The following is a 19,950-nucleotide window of genomic DNA, read 5'->3' as shown; positions in this document are numbered from 1 at the left end:
TAGTAATATGTTTGACAGGCCTGGAGTTTCATATGTTGGTTCTGCTGTAGTACGAGGAACATTGTGTGACATTAATATATCCTGTCCATATGGCATTTACAAGTCAAATATGACAATAATAACTTCCATGACAACAAGGTCTGAAAATAATAAATTCTCCATGACTGTTCCCTAAACAGTGCGCATTTTTTATTACACCATTTGTTCACATATGATATGACTTTTCCATATTGGACATCAAGACCAGTAGTGTTCTTACATCCATCATAAAATAAAACTTGGCCAACATGGCCTCTAAGCAGTCCATTGTCTTATAAAACTAATTGCATGGTACTGAAATTCCTGTAAAACTAAAAACATCCAAAGCATGTCTCCAACCCTGTGGGATTGTGCTGGAGGTTTTGCAGAGGAAAAACTTTGTTTCGGAAATTTTTTTAAATTTATATGACACTGCAATTACTCGAGGAAGAGGGAGGACAAGCTTGGGCAACTAGTGCACTGCTTGATTCAGTTGAGTGTAGCACAAAGCCCTTTGCCAGGCAAGCCGTAGCAGAAACAGGCTTTGTATCTACAGAAGGGCTTTGTTTTTTAAGAACTCAGACATTTTAACTATCCTAACAACCAAAGTACTGCAACCAGAAAACATATGCCCAAAAATAATTACCCCTGGACAGATTGTTTCACCCTCCAAAAATACTGTAATTTCTTGCAGAGTTCCAGTAATTGTTTTGCTGTCTTGAGAGCAGGATCAGATAATGACAAAGCAGACCATCTTCCACCAAATACTAGAGGCTGAAAAAGGCCTATATACCCTCTTTTCCCATCTACCCTCAGTGATCCTTCTCCACAGTTCTGTTGCTGCCAAACCCACAGAAGAAGGGAAGAGGAGGGGGGAGTAAAGCCTTGCCCATTTTGTGAGTTGCACACTTGCCTGCACACCAGCTACCATGACCCAGGGGAACTGAGTAAAAACTTTTTTTCACCAAATACTGGATAAATAAATATTCTTTGCAAGCACGAAAACAAACAAAAAGTTATTTTGCTTTTATTGCTGAATTTGGATTAAAATAAGGGGGATAGGTTCAGTTTCAGGTGAACAAGGTGCTGGGTCAAGTTTTCAAATCAAATACTTTGGAAAAGCTAACATTTTGGGGTATCAATCTCATGCAGTGGTAAGTACAGTATGTGCCAGATAGCTAAATAACAACTCATCAACCACAGAATCCCAACATCTCCTTCCATTACATCAACAACAACCCAGTGTTTCAGGCCAATCCCACCCAACCCCAGCTTGGCCCCTTTGTCGCAGCTCTTACCCTGGAAGGCATCCGAGTGGCCGGAGATGAGGTGCTCAAGCTCATAGCTGTAGGAGTGAATGTTGTGAAGAGTTTCTCGTTTTACAGCAAACTGGTAGCTCTCCTCCATTTTCCGGGTGCAGCAGGATGGACCCTGGTGCTTACAAATCAGCAGATCCACATCTAGGAAAGTCAAGCAGAAATGAACATATGTTCAAATCAGAGGTAACATATAAAGCATATCACAGGAAATGGAAGTGCAGAGAACTTATATATATATGTATATATATATATAATATATGTGTGTGTGTGTGTGTGTGTGTGTGTGTGTGTATATGTATATGTGTGCTGTCCAAGTATGTGTGAGTATATGTATAGTGTCCTGAGTATGCACATATCCACTGGGAGACAGAAGAGGCACCAGGGGAGGGTGAGAAAGTAGACCAAGAATTCATCCATGTTTCCTGCTATATATACTGTGTCTGCTAAATATATAAATATCTCTGGCTCATACGATTGCACACATGTCATCAAGACATACTTTTGTACATGTATGTAAACTCTATGTCCCATAAAAACTAAAAAAAGTGCATGAATGCACATACTTGCAAAACTTTCAAACTGAGTCACACACATGCATATACACAAACACAAACACACACACACACACACACACACACACACACACACACACACAGACACAGACACAGACACACACACACACACGTATATATACAGAACAGTAATTTCACCTCTTCAACTAAACAGTCATTAGCCATAATGCTGTAGTTCATAACGACCACATGACGGCAATGACCTAACTGCAAATAAGAACAGCTCAATCAGGCACAATTACATCAGCTGAAACAGAGTCCACCCTGTCCTGCCAGTGTCACCTGCTGCTCACCATCGCTATATATATAAACACTGTCATGACATCACTGAGACTGTTCACAATTAGCATGAGCTATTAAAACTGTCCTTTCCCACACATTTCCTTGCACAGACTCACATGTACAGGGGCATTTATATAATGCAGTAGCTGATATGATAACTCATTTTACAGGGGGAAGGGCTGGATGTGGTGGCTGGAGGCAGGTGTTGTAACCAGAGCCTAAAGCATGGCCTTAGGACAGACCGCAAGACCAGTGCCTCACTGTCCAAATCCCTCCATGAAACACAATAGGGTTGCATTCTCAATCCCTCTTTCCCTTTCTGCTCCCTCTCTCCCATTTGCCTGGCATATCCTACTGAGGCCTGGGTGTCTCTTAATTACCCAGTGAGGCTCCATTTGTTCCCATCCCAGAGCCAGACGAGTGAAGTCATAACTGGCTGTCCTGCCCCTTCCAGCTCATTATCTCCATCTCTGTAGCAGTCTACTCTTTTTATGTCAACACTGTTTCTGCAAAGTCCTATCCTGACCTTTTTTACAATAATGCCACTCCTCCTCTTCCTTACCTCAACCATCAAAGAATAAAGTTTGCCAATGAAGAAATTGAACAAAAATTGAATGCCACACTTTATTTGCAACTTTACCTCTTTAAAAATTATTTTGATAACTGATATAAATGAGAATCCCAATCCATCCAGCATACAAGTCATAGATATTTATTGATCTAAACATAAATTAACATGAACACTTAAATAAATCAGGGGTCCTATTGATGACAGGACAGGTCAGTTAACAGTAATGTCAGTTAAAAATAATGGGTATGAGTTCTAATTTTGTTTTTGGTCGAGGTCACGATGACCCATAACATGTGAATACTGCTGGTGGTCTACCTCATCCTTGGGTTAAAAGTCGTAACACCAACCTTTTAAAATGGATCTTCTTTTAATATGAAAGTATTTCAGTCAGAGCAGAGCTCGTCTACACCCATGTCACCAGGCAACAGAAGCAATGAAGCAACACTTGACATTTCCACTACATTTTACTGGGTAAGTGCAACTATGCAGCTCTGAATGGAGAAGATATTGGTTTTCTAGGGGCGGAATGACATGCAACAACAAACCATAAATGCCCTTTATAGAAACTATATATTCTAGGGATATAATGTAAGTGTATTGCATTATTTCGATTTCCATGAAGAACTAAAAAAAGGACGTTTATAAATCTCTCAATAAATATCAGTGTCTACACACAGTAGGCGCCTCATCATTGTGGAAATTTAAACAAGCTGATTCATGAAGCATATAATCTATAACAACAAGCTCAACCTGTTAGCTTAGAAGTACGGGAAATGTATGGGAAAGCATGATATATTGTTTTAGTTCTTTTTTAGGGTTATCATTTCACCATATTTGGTGTCTGTCCTGTCTCCTCTTCTGTCCCTGACCCTGTTCACTTAACAGGCTGGCTCTTTCTCCCCTTTGTGTTTGTGTGTTATCTGTGATATGAAACTAATATCCAGGGACTCACAGTGGAATCCAGCCTGGGCTCTCCGTCCCTTGCGAGTAGCTGCATGGAGTAAGTGATACTCAGGAATACTTTGGCTGTTAAAGCCACCACAGCAGTCAGGACAGTCTGACTGTGTCACGAATGTACCGGGCCACTTTCTGGAATCATTAGACGCTATGTCACTACTAGTATGTCCAACAGCAAACAAACTGCAGAGTCTGTTCTTTTTTGTCTTTAAAAATAGTTTAATTAGGCTACATTATCTTAATAAACAACATTTCAGTGGTTTCTGCCTTAAGGGTACAATAAATATGTATTGAGGACTCAGGGCAGTGGTCTTCCAAGGACTCTCTGATTCATTTCAGTCTATATAGTCTATGTAGGACATACAGTATCTTAATACCCGACTGCCTTGATTTTGAGTAATGTGTATTATTCAACCAAACTCCATTTAAATTTTCAAGATAAAGAACACATACCACAAACCTATAAAAAGCACTGAACCACCCTAGAACTGTTTTTATACTGTTTAATCAAATGAAATAATTGGATTTAATGGGAGTTTTAAAGGGCTGTTTAATGTCAACATAAAAAAGAAATTTAATCTAATGTAAATTCTACATATTTCTAAAGGTTCTCATCCTCTTGCAGTCAAAATTTAGTAGGCACCTTTGGCAAGAGTTGCTGTCTTGAACATCTGGACACAGGAGTTTTTCCCCATTATTCTTTGCAAAAGTACTCAAGCTCTGTCAAACCGCCTGGGGACCATGACTCAACAACAATTTTCAAGTCCTGCCTCAAATGTTCAATTGGATGGATTGGAATGTCTCTGACTTGACCACAATAGACATCAGCATTGTTGTTTTTAAGCCATTTCTGCACAGGTTTGGCTTGCTCTCTTGCTGGAAAATAAGCCAAGAAACCATTAGAATTAACTTCAAATCTTCTTTCTCTTTGCCACACTGCTATAAAGTTATAACTGGTGAAGCACCAAAGCCATTGTATATAGTTATTGTATGTGACGTCTCTCCAGTCTCAACCATGTAACCCTCTAACTACACAGTAGCCACAGGTGTCTTGGTGGCTTCCCCACACTGGTGCCCTGCTCACACAGACAACCTTTGTGGCATACTTGTGAGTGTAGTTTATTTTCTTTAGATCGACCTTACTGTGCTACTGTGAAAATTTTCTTGTATCCTTTCCAAAATTGGAAGTTGTTCAATAACTTTGTTGTGGAGTTTGAATTGCCTGTTTGTTTTCATGATGTTCTTTTTTGGATAGAAATAAACTATTTAGTTGTTGGACCTTGTTTCACCAGTTGTTTCACTGACACCACACCTTGATTACTCCCTGGCATGTTGTAATCGTAATGGGGTGAATACTTATGCAATAACTATTTTTTGCTAACAGCTAACAGAGCTCTGAAAAGGCAACACAGACATTGTGCACACTATAAATGCACTGGTTGAAAGCTAAACAATATTTTGAGCTATTAATATGATGAAAGACCATGAGAAGAAATAAACTGCACAGCCATGAAGATAATGAACATTTGCAGAATATGAGGGAGGACAAATACAGCTAGTTGGCGTGCAACATGATATGCAGAATTTGCTATGGTAATTGTATTTTATTTTACAAATTCCAAAGTTTCTCATGAATCGTAAATGTTATTTTGTCTACAGGCTGTAGCTATTTTTCTGATTTCAAATAACAACTCTGACACAGACTCCAATGGAGACAGATGACTGAACTCTACTGGTTCTTTTGTAATTAGTGCCCACTGTGTATCCTACTCATTCTGCCTGGCTAAACCTTAACACACTTTGCTCTCCAGACTGGATGTCAACTCTGAATCCTAATTCCCTTAATCGTCCTCAGGTGACAAATACCTCTGAAGTAATTTGCCATATTAAAGCCATGGCTCAAGGGTCTTGACTTGTTAGTCTCAATCCCTTCAGCAACACCTCAGTGCCCTTCATTGCACAAGTCAAAACTGAGTGGAGAAACTCTACCACTGTATAACTGACATACTCACTCACATGCCATTCTCAATATGTGGTACAACAGTAGCAGAGCTGAATACAGTATACTGCTGAGAAGATGCTTGAGTTACTACCACTCTTTTCAAACACGTGCATAAAGTCCTGCACTCAAAAAATGATTTATATGCAGCTCACATCTCTTCAATATGGTATGGAAATTTTGTTTTGATTTTGAATGTGTTGATGACTGGAAGGTTTGCGGTTTCCTGATGCTGCTGTTTTGATATTTTTCTGAGAACAAGAATAACTTTGTTCAAAAGTGGGCAATTAATGCCGTTACCCTTCTCCTGCCTCAGGAAGCCAGTTTGCTTTGAAGCTCCCAGCTCCACTGAACATACAGGATATTTACTCTATACAGATTTGCTGTGCTTGGGATGGACCATGTTGAATGAAAACAACTCAAAAGGGTCTTTGCTGCATACCTGCATTTTTGGACAACCTTGAAACTCAACTGGAATGTTTAGCTTTCCCAGACCCCAAGCTGCAACTGCCTACAGTGATTGGCACGCAGTCCAAAACCACGGCAGAGGGCAGAGGACGGACAGGCAGATCTTAAAGACAGAAGTGGAAGGCTGGTGGCCAGATAGATGCACACCTGATGATGCAGCATTATATCAGAGGGCCACAGACTCTTATGTCCTATATGTTCATCTTTTCTAGATGGTTATATTATTGGAGAGGTAGATGATATACTTGACAGTCTACTAACTTCATAAAATCGCATCTTCCTCTACCACAGTAGCAAGCCAGAAGGGGTAAGGTAGCACACACACTGAACACTGAAACATAAGATAGACTTAGGGATAGACTTAGGGACAGACTCAGACAGTGTAATCAGCTTCAGACAGGGAAAACACTGGTAAGGCTGAACTGTTTGAGATTGACTGGAGCTAGAGCTTGTGAGGTGTTCAGTTCAATAATCTAAACGGTGTCTTGTAACTTGAAGTCATATGATGTAATTTTTTCTAACCACCAATGTCTTTTTTCAAATAGATCCAGATTTACAAAACTCATGTGAATTGTACATTAGATTGAAGTAGGTGGTTGAGGCACACACCTCCATGTAAGGTATTTCAGTGAGAAAGACCAAGTAAAAAAAGGACTCAAAATAACCATAGCCAATCAAAGACCATGCTGAGCTTGGAGAGCTTGCCAAGTGCTTTTGACGCTGTAACTGGTTAAGGATGTGGTGACATGTGATAACACACTGGGCTCCCATTCTCTTGCTATTAACACATGACCCTGCTTGCCACATATTAAAAATATAAGACACTTTATCTTTCACTCTAAAATAGCTGTTAATGACTCAGTAAATCAGAGAATGGCAGTACAGTAATAAGATTTAAAAAGGTGTTCCGTGTTGGGTATGTACACCATCAGATAGGCCCTGCTCAATCAGATAGTTTTAACTGAGCTGTAAAATAGGTTGATCATATCGGAGGACATTATCCAGGAAGCCAACTGTAGAAGTAGTGAGTCTGTGCACAGCACTGCTACCCTTCTGCTTTCCAAATGATCTATCTCCAAAGGGCTATATCAGCACCCTGTGGTAATCTCAATATGGAGCATTTGGCTGTGTACCACAGTACCAAAGTGGTCATAACTCTTCAAAATAACGACAGGATAAGCAACTTCATGTCACTGATTATCTAAGCTCCCTTGATGCTGAATCTGGCATGGAGATAAAGTTACTCTTTATAAATTGTGGCCCATGCAGGGAACAAACATTTAATGTCTGGAAAGCTGAAATAATTCAATACGAATATATATGGGTAAAATACTGCTTTTAATGGTCACTCATTAGCACAGCTTAAGCACACACTTGTAAATGCAATGAGTACTTCTTGCAACACTGCATGGCAACATGAGGTTACAGAGCTCTTTATAATCAGAAGGTACTATCACTACTTATTGCACTTCATGCTTTCTTTGAATGCCAGAATTAAGAACAAAGAAATAATGCATAAAATATCTGTACCATTAAAGTGCAATTCTTTTTATACACTATCATATCCAATTGGCCGGCTCTTAAGTTCCCTGCTGCCACACTCCTGGTGTTTAGTGAGAATTCAGTTCACCACACATGAATGAAACGCAGCACTGTATCCTAAAACAAACATCAGGCTCTGAAAAGGGCTGAAGTTTTGCCACTTCAAATTTCAAGACTTGCTTTTGTTGGCATTTGATCTGAGAACTGAAGCAGAGTAGCATAATTGTGTACACACACAAATATACACCAAATCTCCCACTGTAACACCCCCTTCCATTGGTCAGCGCTTTGAAGACAATATTGCGCCTGACCCAAAACAACCTCTCTAGGACAAGTACAAATAAAAAGCAAAATAAGATAGAAGCCCAGAATGTACCAGTGAAGCTACAGCAATGTTTGATTAGCTGCGGAGGGAAGGAGCAGCAGAGAAGTAGTGGAGTGTAACTGCACAAAAATGCAGTTCACCACACCTTTTAAACAAACAATATTTATATCAATTAATAGTCCAGACCAAGGAGCCACAGTTTGTATCTGGATCATATCAACACCATTTTCCAAAAATGTTGTATCTATAGATAGATGTGCCTCAAATTAAATATCTAACTGTGGGGGTTAGAGGTGGGGAAGAGCACATTCATTAAAAGGAAAGACTATTGTATCCCCTTCATACCATAGTGAGTACATGCTTCTGTTTGTTCACCGTCAGGTAAAATGCTCCCAACAGCTGCAACTGTAGACAGGGATACTCATATGTAGCTTCTGCCAATGCACTGCTGACTGTAAAAGCTTGTCATGCAAGCCTTGCTCCAGACTGCTGACATCCTCAGAAGACCACGGTCTTTCTGTTGTCTTTAAGAGCAAACCCTAAACTAATGCTTGCAATGACACTGACAGCCTCTGTTGCTAGTAGTGACACACTGCTAAACAAACATATCAAGTGGTTTGGATGCACCTCTAGGTATGTTTCCCACTCAGCTATCTATTGCTCTTCTCCCTGTTACAACATACAGTCTCAGACTGGGTGATATTTAAACTGCCACCAACCTGCTTGTGACACCGCAGCAGTAAAGCAGATTGTGGTCTGTATTCATATAGATAGTTGTACATTTGCATATCTACTGCTATTTGAGTATTCAGAAGGAGAAATGCTCTTGTATCCTAGACACCCCCAAGAATAAAAAACTTACAATAAAGATAAAGAAAAAAATCTTGGAGTTAAAATATAATAATGCCCACTGAATAGCCTCATTTGTTGTGAAAGTGGTGGTGGGCCACTGCATGCCACCAGAACAGTTCCAAGCTCCTTGGCATTGATTCTACAAGTCTCTGAACTCTACTGGAGGGAATAAAACTGTTCATCCAAACAAATTTCCCTCATTTGATGTTTTGATGATGGAGATGGAGAGCACTGTCTAACATATCAGTCCAAATCTCCCATGGGTGTTCAGTTGGGTTGAGATTGAGACTGTGCAGGGCATAGCATATAATTCATATCATTTTCATACTCATCAAACCGTTCAGTGACCCCTTGTGCCCTATGGATTGTGTCATTATCATCCTGGAGGAGACCATTCCCATCAGGATAGAAATGTGTCATCACAGCATAAAGGTGATCACTCAGAATAACTTTCTATTGATTCGTAGTGACCCTTCCCTGTGGACCCAAACCATGCCAGCAAAATGCGCCCCACAGTATAACAGAGCTGCCAGATCCCCTCATTGTAGATGTCAAGCATTCAGGTCTGTACCATTCTCTTGGTGGAAGCCACATATGCATTTGCTCCACTTGTGGAGAATATGGTGAATGATGACTCAGACCAATGACTATGGTTTTTGCATCACTGTAATGAGGGATTTATGCACTGCAACCCTACTACAATAAGGACAATATTATAATATTATATTATATCATTCTCAGTTATGTGAGGAACAGTTGTTCTCCTGTTTTTCCTCACATATCTCACTAATGCACAAGCATCACGGTCATCACGTTAATATGTCACGTCTGTATGTGTCAATTGAAATGTCCTCCTCATAAGAAACATGACAGTTAGTTAAAAGTGATGAAGTGTCTTTTGCTTGCAAGTAACTTTCAAGCAAAACTATCATAGTTGAACCAAAGCCTAAGGCCACTCAAAATGTGTTTTGCCTCTAAAACAGATTTGGCACCAATGTTTATCCTTAGAAAATAACTTTTCCAGCATCATAAACAAAAATCTGTCAAAAGACAGTAAAAATCTGGGGACCGTGTCAGCAGAGGTGCCAAAAGACTCTATAGGCCTGCTGTAGGAGTCAACTGATGTCCAAAGTACAGTGGAATCAAGTGCATGTATAAGGGCTTGCTACCCCAAGTATCTAAAGACGTGAACAAAAGAGTTGGTCTTGCTGACTTGTGCGAATCAATCTGCAGATTGCAAATCAATCACTTCCCCTATTGTGAACACAATATTGTAGCCTCTTGATCCAGACAGATTAAACCACATGGGACCCCTGCATCACACTAGTCTTGTTCTAGCTCAAAAACCCTGTCTCAGCAGCCTGTGAATGTGCTGGGCAGCTTCTCTGCCAAAAGAAATTTACAAAATAATTGTTTAATCTTTCCAAACAACCCCCATATGATAAGCAGCTGGGTGTCATGTGAAGCTGCAAATTGTGGAGGAACTCTAGAGGCACTGGTGCTTTAAACCCCACAGATCAGATGGGAGCGATATATTGGCGATAATTTATCGATACATGTTTTTTGGAAGAAAAAAAAAAACCTCAGGATGTTCAGACTTCACGGTGATGGACAGATATGATTCCTGGAATTTGATTTAAAAGTACTGACAAACACGTTAAGACACACTTCACTTGATCACAAGATCTTTTTGGATTTTGCAGTGTTATACCATTAAGAATATACCACATCATAACCAATACTCCCCATACACAACAACAGACATAGACATTTTATAGTCAAAACCCTTTACTCTTTTCAACAAACTTGACTACTATTACAAGAGAGACAAAGTGCAGACAGACAGCAGTGTCTGTTCTGTCTCTAAGCTTTTCAATCTCTTGATGCTGTCACTTGACTTTTACCTTTGGGAGTCACAGTGTGTGTTGTGATCCACGTGTGCTTTTGACAGGATCACTGAACTGTTAAAAGCACTGGACAAGTCTACTGTAAAAACTTAGAGGTTGTCATCAAGTTGCTAATTTGACACATTAATTACACGCAAATTGTCTTTGCTGAAATGGTAATGATTGTAGTTTAAGCAAAATGTGTGGCTTCTAACAAAATCTATGATGTTTATAGTACGTTTTAGCCTAAGTGCTCTTCCCTGCAAGCGTCAAACCCACACGCTCACCTGTGCCAGGTGTCTCCGGTACGCGGTGAAGCGGTCCGACCTGCCGCAGCTGGAAAGCGGTCCTGACTTCATGACAGCTGTACGCGTCCACGTCGATCACATTCACCGCAAATATGACCGCTGACAAAATCCAAAAGGATCCGCAAGAGTTCACGCGTGGGCATATTCCTCGGGACATTGCTGCATCTCACACCAGGTATCCTTGTGGATAGCCTACTGTAGCCTGACTGCAAACTGTGTGACAGTGTTGAATGTAGACGGCACTGGAGTACAATGAAGCGACGATGAGTTTAAACATCTGACAAACGTTTCCGTCTGATTTTCACATTATTGGTTGGGATGAGTGTGAGCGCCTCAAAGCAGGCTAGAGGGTTGGGGTCTTCTCTAGCACAGATGAAGAGTGGTGTGAGCTGAAGTCAGTCTGTCCCGCGCTCTACACTTTGCAGTGGTCGACTGTCTGCATGCCTGTTTCCAAAGCCTTGTGCACACTCCCCTCCCTTTCTGTTTACTTCAGCTAAGTGCCCCAACTAAAACTCACTACAATATCCCTATAGGGACTTGCAGTCTCAGTATCCTTACAACATTTGAAATCCCTACAACTAAACAATATCTCATATATTTTATCTATAATTTTTGCATCCTGTGACATGTTGTGTACTTCTGAAAATTATTTAACTTTAAACTATTTTTGTAACAAATGTGTGAATAGTAAAACACAACATTATTCCATGGCCTTACTTATAATCTACAAATTGAAGTAATAATAAAAAAAATATATATATCATGAGATTACAAACTCACCCTAAAATTAAATGTTATTTTTGGTGGTCTCTCCAACAGACCCAAATTCTATTTTAAACTCAGGCAGATACTCACAGTCAGCTGCTACAAGAAAGAAACTATATTAAAAATGTTCAGATTGCATTAAGTTACTATCTACATCTTCCTTTTTTTCATCAGGATTTAGGATTATGAGTAAATGGATTGTAGGACAATAAATGCCAGCGTCCTCAAGGCACACAATTAAGTATGAATGTGGGGAGGGGTATGGTTAAACATCAAAGGACATTACATTTTCAGAGTACGTGGGTTGTTGAGTTGGAGCTGATTACTTGCATTTATGGGAATCTGAATCTCCTGTTTAATATTGCTGGAATGTGTAAAGACCACAGATTTACTTTTATTTGATTTACATTGCTGCCCTCTTCTGGCAAAAAATATTTAGTAAAGCAAGCACTCATTTGTCCAGACTGATATGCCTATCAAAATATTATGTTCCTTATACAGCTTTGACATCTATAGTAGTATAAAGTAAGATTTTTTGGAGAGTTAAAATATGTAATCAATAATAATTCAGAAATTAAATTACCATTATCCAATTATGATGACATGTTTTCCAGATTTTCTGTGTAACAATGTAGATCTATACACCTAATATGTGTGTGACCTACAGTCTATACAGTACACATTAGATTTGAAATTAACATTTCCTAATGTAACCTTACTGATGCTCTTTTTATACATTTTATTTTGTTAAATACTACCCTCTCCTGGTCATCCAACAAACTACATCAGCGATCAGCTGCCAACTGGTTTATAATAGTCTACAAAAGAATTCTGCAATCTGGTTTTAGAAAATTGGTATATAAATAAATAATTAAGTTATGATCTAGTGGGGTGGGGGCAAGTTTATTGCTTGGTTGGTTCGAATGCCATCTACAGTGGAGGTTTCCATTCCTTCTCATTCTATGAACTAAGGCAATCATTTTTATTTGAACTTTGGGGGAAAAATCTACTGAGAACTGCTAAAACTACTGAAATGATTGCCATCACATCAACACCCTGACCTGAACTGTGTGTTTAGAAAGAGAAAAGGGGAAGCTAGCTGTAATCCTGACATATTTCTATGTAATACTGAAAAGAGGTACAAGCACAGGATAAAGCTCAGTTAGTCACAGTGAAAATGTCGCCCACTGAAACAAGTTTCAGAGCAGCTCAAAATGTAGTGCTCTGATCCAATGACAGCTGATGGACTTGCAGACCCAGGAGTTTGTAAGCCTGAACAGTAATGTCACCAACCCAATTAGAGCCACTACTTGAACATGGAACCACCAATCCAATGGCCACCATAACACAATCGGCTGCTGCTGCTGCAATATACAGTACACTAAGACATTATCAGGGCATGGACTGACATTAGCACTCTGCTCTTCTTGCTGTGGTTTGGAGGTGATAGCAGCCAGGCTTGAGAGCTGGCCTCATAAGAATAAATGATGGCTAAAGTAACAGATGACAACTAAAACAATAAACCAGGCATAAATGTAATTAAAACTCACTTTGTGCATGCATCAGTGAGGACAAAGGCAGGTGGCAGGTGGCCTCCTAGGGTTTGTGTAGTCCTGGGGTTCAAATGGTGGTGAACACTGTGCCTCCAGACCAGGAAACTCCCATGAGGACATCTGCAACACATGGTGGGGAAGACATGTGACTCCCAATTGTGACAGAAGATTTAGCCTCTGTAGGAGGACCCAAAGCATTCTGTAAGGAAGACTATAGTAGCACCATATCCTCACTGGCTACTTTAGAGGCATCAGTAGTATTGGCTCATCCTGCTTGTTTTGTATAGCATCATATAAGAACAGCAGAGTCAAAGGCTGTTCGGTCAGTTATTTGCCAGCACATCTTGACTCAACAGCTAATCAGTTTGAAAGTGGTTATTTGGAGACAGCCAGATCTCCTGCTGTAGCTTTCCCAGATGATGTGTACAACCTCTGGGCTCATTCTGCACTTACCTGAAGGAGGCCCCCAGCAAAAGCTACAGCACATAGATGTGCTGGAGTTGCAGGCAATACACCATGCTCTCAGATTTTCATCCATTCCTGGGGGGCAAATATGTTCTTAATTAGTCTGAACACCTCAGCACATCTTATGTGAACTATCGACTGAACTATCAAGATACAGTCTCAGTGTGACTTGAAGCTTGGGGGCAAGCATCACAACTGAATATTGTGTCTCTGAGAATCATTTGAGAAAAACAATTGCTTGCAAAGAGATGGTACTTGCTAGTAAGAAGTATATTTGTCAGTGAGTTTTTTTCTGTAGAACTGTTAACTCATTACAGCATTAAAGCACACATTGTATTGTACACATCTGACAATAGCCTCCACAAGCACACCACAGTACAAATGTGGAGACAGAATACACGGTAGGGGCTGTGGTTTTAGGTACATGAACTTGAAAGTCTAAAACTATCTGCATAACTTAAGTTGCTGTCTGATTCAACAGCTGAGGCCACCCAAATCACCTAGGTCTCATGTGTGACTTTGGCTAAGCATAAAGTCTAAACACATATCCCTGGTGGTAATCCTGGTATTAGAAACACACCAATTTACTCATTCTCAAATGCCACAAAACACACTGATCTGTTAAGTTTCTCACCTGGTATTCACATCCCCTCAAAACTAAATTCTCAATTTTTTCTTCAGTCACCTAACGCTTCCAGATTATGCCAATGCCAGAATCCGGCTCGAGGTGGGGGCAGAAATAAGTGGTATTTCAACTGGAAGCAAAGCAAAAAGGATGCAGTTATTTCATTGTGTAAAGACCAAGGTATTATGCTGGCATGGCAATTCCGTGTTTGGTTATCTACATGTTTTAAGTTGTACAAGGTTAGCATTGTGACATAAACCAGTGTCAGTTAAACCTAGTAAAGAAGTCAAATTAATGCTAACTAACCAGTGTGTCTGACTACTCCGTACCTGGGAGGAACTGCTTGCAGCAAAGGTAAGAGGTTTTAATGAGACCTCATCTTTCCTAAGTTTCATGCTAACAATCGTTCTCTCTATACCTTTCCAACCTCCGATGTAGCTAGACTAGCATAAAAAACAGTCTTATACTTGGAAGATTTGCAAAAGGCTTGAAATGGGTTAAATACTCCGAGGGCTCACCACCACTTCAGCCAACACTTACTACGGTCACTGGTTAATGCTAACCAAAGCTACTCGCTAGCTATCGTGCTAGCCCAGTTTTATGTGGGTCCGTAGATTCGATGCCTTTTGAGTCCCGAAGAAAAAAATCAGTCATAAAATACTAAGACAACAAATACATATGTGATTAAAAAATATATTATTACTATGTCTCTCCTCAACAAAATATCAATTCAATTAAATATTATTTCAAATTATTAAAATTAGTTTTATTCTGAGGTTTTTGGCCTGTCCCTGGCTATGATTGCTTGACTTCTAAAATGTAGGCAAAATATTCTCATTCTCATTTATATATTGTTTTAGGTATGAATTTATTGTGAAACTGTGTTTTTGGCACGATTATGTAGAATAATATATATGTCATGTCACCCCTATTTTTATGCCTGGCTAATTCAGGAGCATAACACAGAACGAGGTTGACACATTAGTAAACAAGTAATGTATTAAGGATAACTCAACATAAGCAAAACATAGCAGGCTTAGGTCAGTAGTCAGTTGTGAAGTGTGTGAGTTGGGTGCCAGGAAAAATGTAAGCGCTAACCCTAAACTACATGTAACATGAAAAAAGGCCATCTAACCCAAGGCACCGATTTTGTGGAATGACCCATGTATTACGACCGTTAAAAATACAGTTACAGCTACAGGTGCTGCCAATTTACCTTGATGAGCATCCGTTATTTAAGTGGGGGAAACCTTTCCTATTAGAAGTTTGGTGTACACTAGTGTTAAGTAAAATAGAAAAAAAACGAAATCAAAGTATTGCAAATTCCTATATTTTTACTTGAATAAGTCTATTGCCCTGATGCAGGACAATTTAGTTTTCCATAGGACAGGCTTATTAAGTATTTGGGAATCTTTGGTCTCAGAAACGCCTATATATCTCTAATACTGTACCACAAAACATAAAATAACACATTTCATGGTATATTTCTGTTGAATTAAGGTCTTATTTTTAACTTGTTCTTTGTGTTTATCTTCAGAGGTGCTTAAAGCAAATAGACTATTTTCACAGCAGTCAGTTTCACTGTCAGTTTTCAGTCCTGTCAGTAGCAGGAAAAGCACAGGTGGAATTAATTACATTAACGAAGGCTGGCTTCCATTAAGTAGCTCAGTATCAGCTGTTTCAGTAAACCAGCACTCACAATACCAGGACCTCCCCTAAGTGGAATGCAGACATCATTAACATTATTAAATACACCTGTGTTTATCATGCTATGACATGCCAAAATGTGTGCTGCAAAAAGGGTCTATTTTAGAACTACAATTCATTGATATTAAAGAAACCAGTGTCTGGTACTGTATGTTGCATCTGCAGCTCCATGACCAGTGTGTGTGTGTATGGGTGAACGTAAGGCAGACACTCATACAGCATTGAGCCCTTTCAACACTTACAGGGCAAAAATATTTCTGTTTCTGTATGTACGGTAATTATATATTCATTTGGGCTTGCATGAGACAGTTATTTGCAATAGATTCTCCATACTAAATTTTAACATTTTAGTTACCGTAAATGCCACAGCATAATCACGTCATTATGTGTTATTTTGTTCAGGCAAAATTGCATTGTTCCAGTCAAATAGTCAATATAGAATATACAGTAGGATGCTATTGGCCATTGTGATGTGTTCTATGTTCTCTGTTTTTTTACCACGTTATTCAAATTAGTGTTGGTAAAGTTTGTCAGCAGATGGCGCCATTCACCCTATTTTTCAGAGCCCCCATTCACATACCCTTGGTGCTCATTTGTGCAGGTTAAAATTTTCTGTATGAAGCACCATTAAACATAGTTCAAAAAAAGGTCAGAAGGAAATGAAAAGGATAACATGTTTTTTTTGTCATTTTACCCTGTCTGAGGTGACAGGAAATCACAGTTTTTCTCTCCAGCCAGTATACGTGTTACTTTGAAACCAAACCCTATTTTAAACTGAAATAATCTCCCGTTTCCCAAGTTTGTGGTTAGCAGTAAGTCATCAGTCACATCCTTAGAATCATTACATAAAAGATGATAAACACTGCATCAAGTGGCGATCACAGAAGAACAATATGTTCCAGTATTTACTCCACCATCAGAAACTTATATTCTCATGCTGACCTTCTACCTTTAACCATATGATAGTGGTCATGAACATAACTGTGGTGCCTCTGTTGCCAATTAAGCACATCCAATCTTTTGACTAAGACTACAGGAGGATAAAGTAGCTGCAGTAGTCGTGGCGGGGGATCCTTCGTTCTGTGTCCTCATGCTGTGTCTGGGTCCAGTAGTTAGTAGACAGTCTGTGGGGGTTTTAGCCCATCAGTTCTGGCCCTCTAAACTGGGGATTTAAAGGGTTTACAGGGGGTTAAACCCCCAAGATTGGAGCCCTCAACCGCCTGTTTGAGAGATTATGCTCTTCAGTCTCCCATTTTCACCTCTCTGTCTTGGTGGAACAGCGGGAAGTGTTGAGTGTGGTCATTAGAGACATGCCTCAGCTTGACATCTCTAGAGGGGGGAACTGGTGATAAATGAGTCTTGAGAAGGTTGATTAAGTAGAACATTACCTCATGCTGTGCAGCTGAATTCTAAGGAACATGTGGATAAGATTTTGGTAAAAAAAAAAAAAAAATCATTTTAAGTTATCTTGCATTCCTAAATAGAGTATGTTGCGCATTGAGAAGGAAATGGGTTCATACATTTACAGTGCATGCATGCATACATGAAACATGGAGTGGTCAGATGTCTGCACATTGCTGGTCAGAGCAAGAACCTTATGCTCCATTTCTCTCAAGAGATGTGAAGAGTGGAAGTAAGCCGTGCTGCATCTTTAATGAGAGTCTGACATCTTCAGTGCCACTGTCTCACTATCTGTCCTGTCAGTGCCTTCTTCATCCTCACCTGCATGGCACTCGCAGGGAGAACAGAGAATACCACTAAACCTCAAAAGAATCTGAATGCCACCATTTGCAGTAACATCATGTGTAGGTGCCAATCCCTGATAGCAAGAAATGGCACTCAAGCAAATCTTGTAAAGCAGAGTCCATGCTCTGTTTATAATGACTCTGTTTCCTCAGTGGCATTTAATTGATTTGTATAATGGTTTTTATAGACTCTTCATTAGTCTGTTACAGCAGTGGATCAATACAACATCATTACATGCTTGATTGAACAGAGTACCAGGCATCTGCTCCAGGGCACATTGGTCTGTATTTGTAAACAGTCATTAATGTCAGTGTTCCACTACATACATGAACTGGTAGGGTTGTTACTTTGCCAGTACCTTAAAAGAATGACTGGCAGGCTACATGTTATTGGCTTGTCAGTAAATTAATACAGGAAATATAATTTGACCATAAAATTTATTGTATTATTATCAACCTCAAATCAGAATATATCTGTTGTTCAGGTCACACCAAAAAGTCTTAAACTGGGTAGTGTCTTCCCGCAATCTTTTTAATCAGCTCAAACATACCACTTTCCCATTCACTTCAATGGGAAAGTGGTCTCAGACTTTTGCACCCCAGTATATACAATACATAATAATTTCCTTATCAAAACCAAGCTAAAAAGTAATTTGAATACAGAAAATCATGCTGTCGCTAATATATTCAGGAAGTTTGGATGCCTTTTTCTCTGTATGCAGGTCTTTGTGTGTCTAGAAGCGTGTCTGAACTCAAAAGTTACAAGCATTGTAGCTTATTTCACCCTCAATTCTGTCCCCGAGGGAGTGTCCTCCACTGTTCACAAAACAAAGTACTGTTGTGCACATAGGTGGAAAAATTTGTTTAACCCATTCACCCCTGAGATTTCCTCACTGTCTGTGTTCATTGAACTCTGATGGGATCTAAATACTTCCTTTGAGATTGTACACATGGGCCATGCACTGAGGTCAGACCATGGCCTTTGTGTACATGTGCATGGGTATGTGTGCGTGTGCTGAATTGGTCTGGATAGAGTGACTTGCTTTGTGCGTGACCAGTCGACCACATCCCTCACAATAGGCAGAAAAAGGGGGTGACAACCTTTTGACAGAGCATTTTATCTCAGTGAGATCATAGCAATTGGCTATTTATGGCATGTGGCATGTTGTTATGAGAGGACTGTTTGAACTGGGTGCAGAGAAATACTGTTTAATTTCCCCCATATTTCAACTTTCCTTTGCTCACTCCAAAACAGTCTCTTTTTTTGATAATCATATGCAATCCAGCACAGTGGTTCATCCCTAGCCTGCTGAACTCACCACTGTTTTGTTGCTCTTTTTTGCTCCCCCTCCCCTTCCTTTATTTTTAACAACCCCATTATCCCCTTCTCTCCTCTAAACTGACCACCGCATGTTTGTGAAAACTGATTTTGGTTCCTCCAAGTCCAGCACCCCCACTCCCCCGCAAATTGCGAGACAGAACCAGGCATAGAGGGAGGGGGAAAGTGAGGGGGGGAAAGGGCGGGGGTTAAGAGAAATGGAGGGAATGGTTGATGAAAACAACAGATCTCTGCTCCCTAATCCTTTTGTGTCGACGGTGTTAATCCATCCGGGCAAACCCAGCCCCACCCGCACTGCTCACCCTCCCTCAACCCCAGCTTCTGCACCATATACCAGGCGCTCCCACCACATAAACAACCGGCAGCACTACTGAAACCAATACTCATCCCCCAGACAGTCAAGCAGAAGTACACAGCCGCCGCAGTAGCCCCCTGACAAACACACAACTCAGGCTCAACTCTGTCCCTGCTTTCATCCTGTTCATTTTTGTGGCCACTGGGAACAAGTCTCTGTTTTGGATTGCTTGCTTTGTTTGTCTATGCAAACATATTTTAATTTTGCATCAGCATGTCAATGTATGTGTATTGGAAGTGGTGGTGATTGCAAAGTATTGTTTTCCCTTTTTGTGTATTTTTGCTTTCATGCGATTGC

At 40.0% G+C, this 19,950-nt stretch overlaps 1 protein-coding gene across 2 annotated transcripts in view; it reads right to left on the bottom strand.

The window, feature by feature from the left end:
• gpc5c (glypican 5c) overlaps nt 1–11,549 on the bottom strand; it is a 97,493-nt gene extending 85,944 nt beyond the window's left edge. For both annotated transcript variants that reach the window (XM_023405443.2, XM_023405444.2), the window contains exons 1-2: nt 11,079–11,549; nt 1,317–1,478 (exon numbers count right to left, since the gene is read on the bottom strand). In XM_023405443.2, the coding sequence (XP_023261211.1) occupies nt 1,317–1,478; nt 11,079–11,256 (340 nt within the window). In that variant the 5' untranslated portion in view covers nt 11,257–11,549. The remainder of the gene's footprint in view (nt 1–1,316; nt 1,479–11,078) is intronic.
• Between the last annotated feature and the right edge of the window lie 8,401 nt (nt 11,550–19,950).

The sequence above is a fragment of the Seriola lalandi genome, unplaced genomic scaffold, assembly GCF_002814215.2.
Source record: "Seriola lalandi dorsalis isolate HSWRI2012SDOR001 ecotype SW California unplaced genomic scaffold, Sedor1 jcf7180002054277, whole genome shotgun sequence".
Classification (NCBI taxonomy): domain Eukaryota; kingdom Metazoa; phylum Chordata; class Actinopteri; order Carangiformes; family Carangidae; genus Seriola; species Seriola lalandi.
The sequence above is the reverse complement of the archived record's forward strand: the minus strand, read 5'-3'. Positions and strand labels throughout refer to the sequence as shown.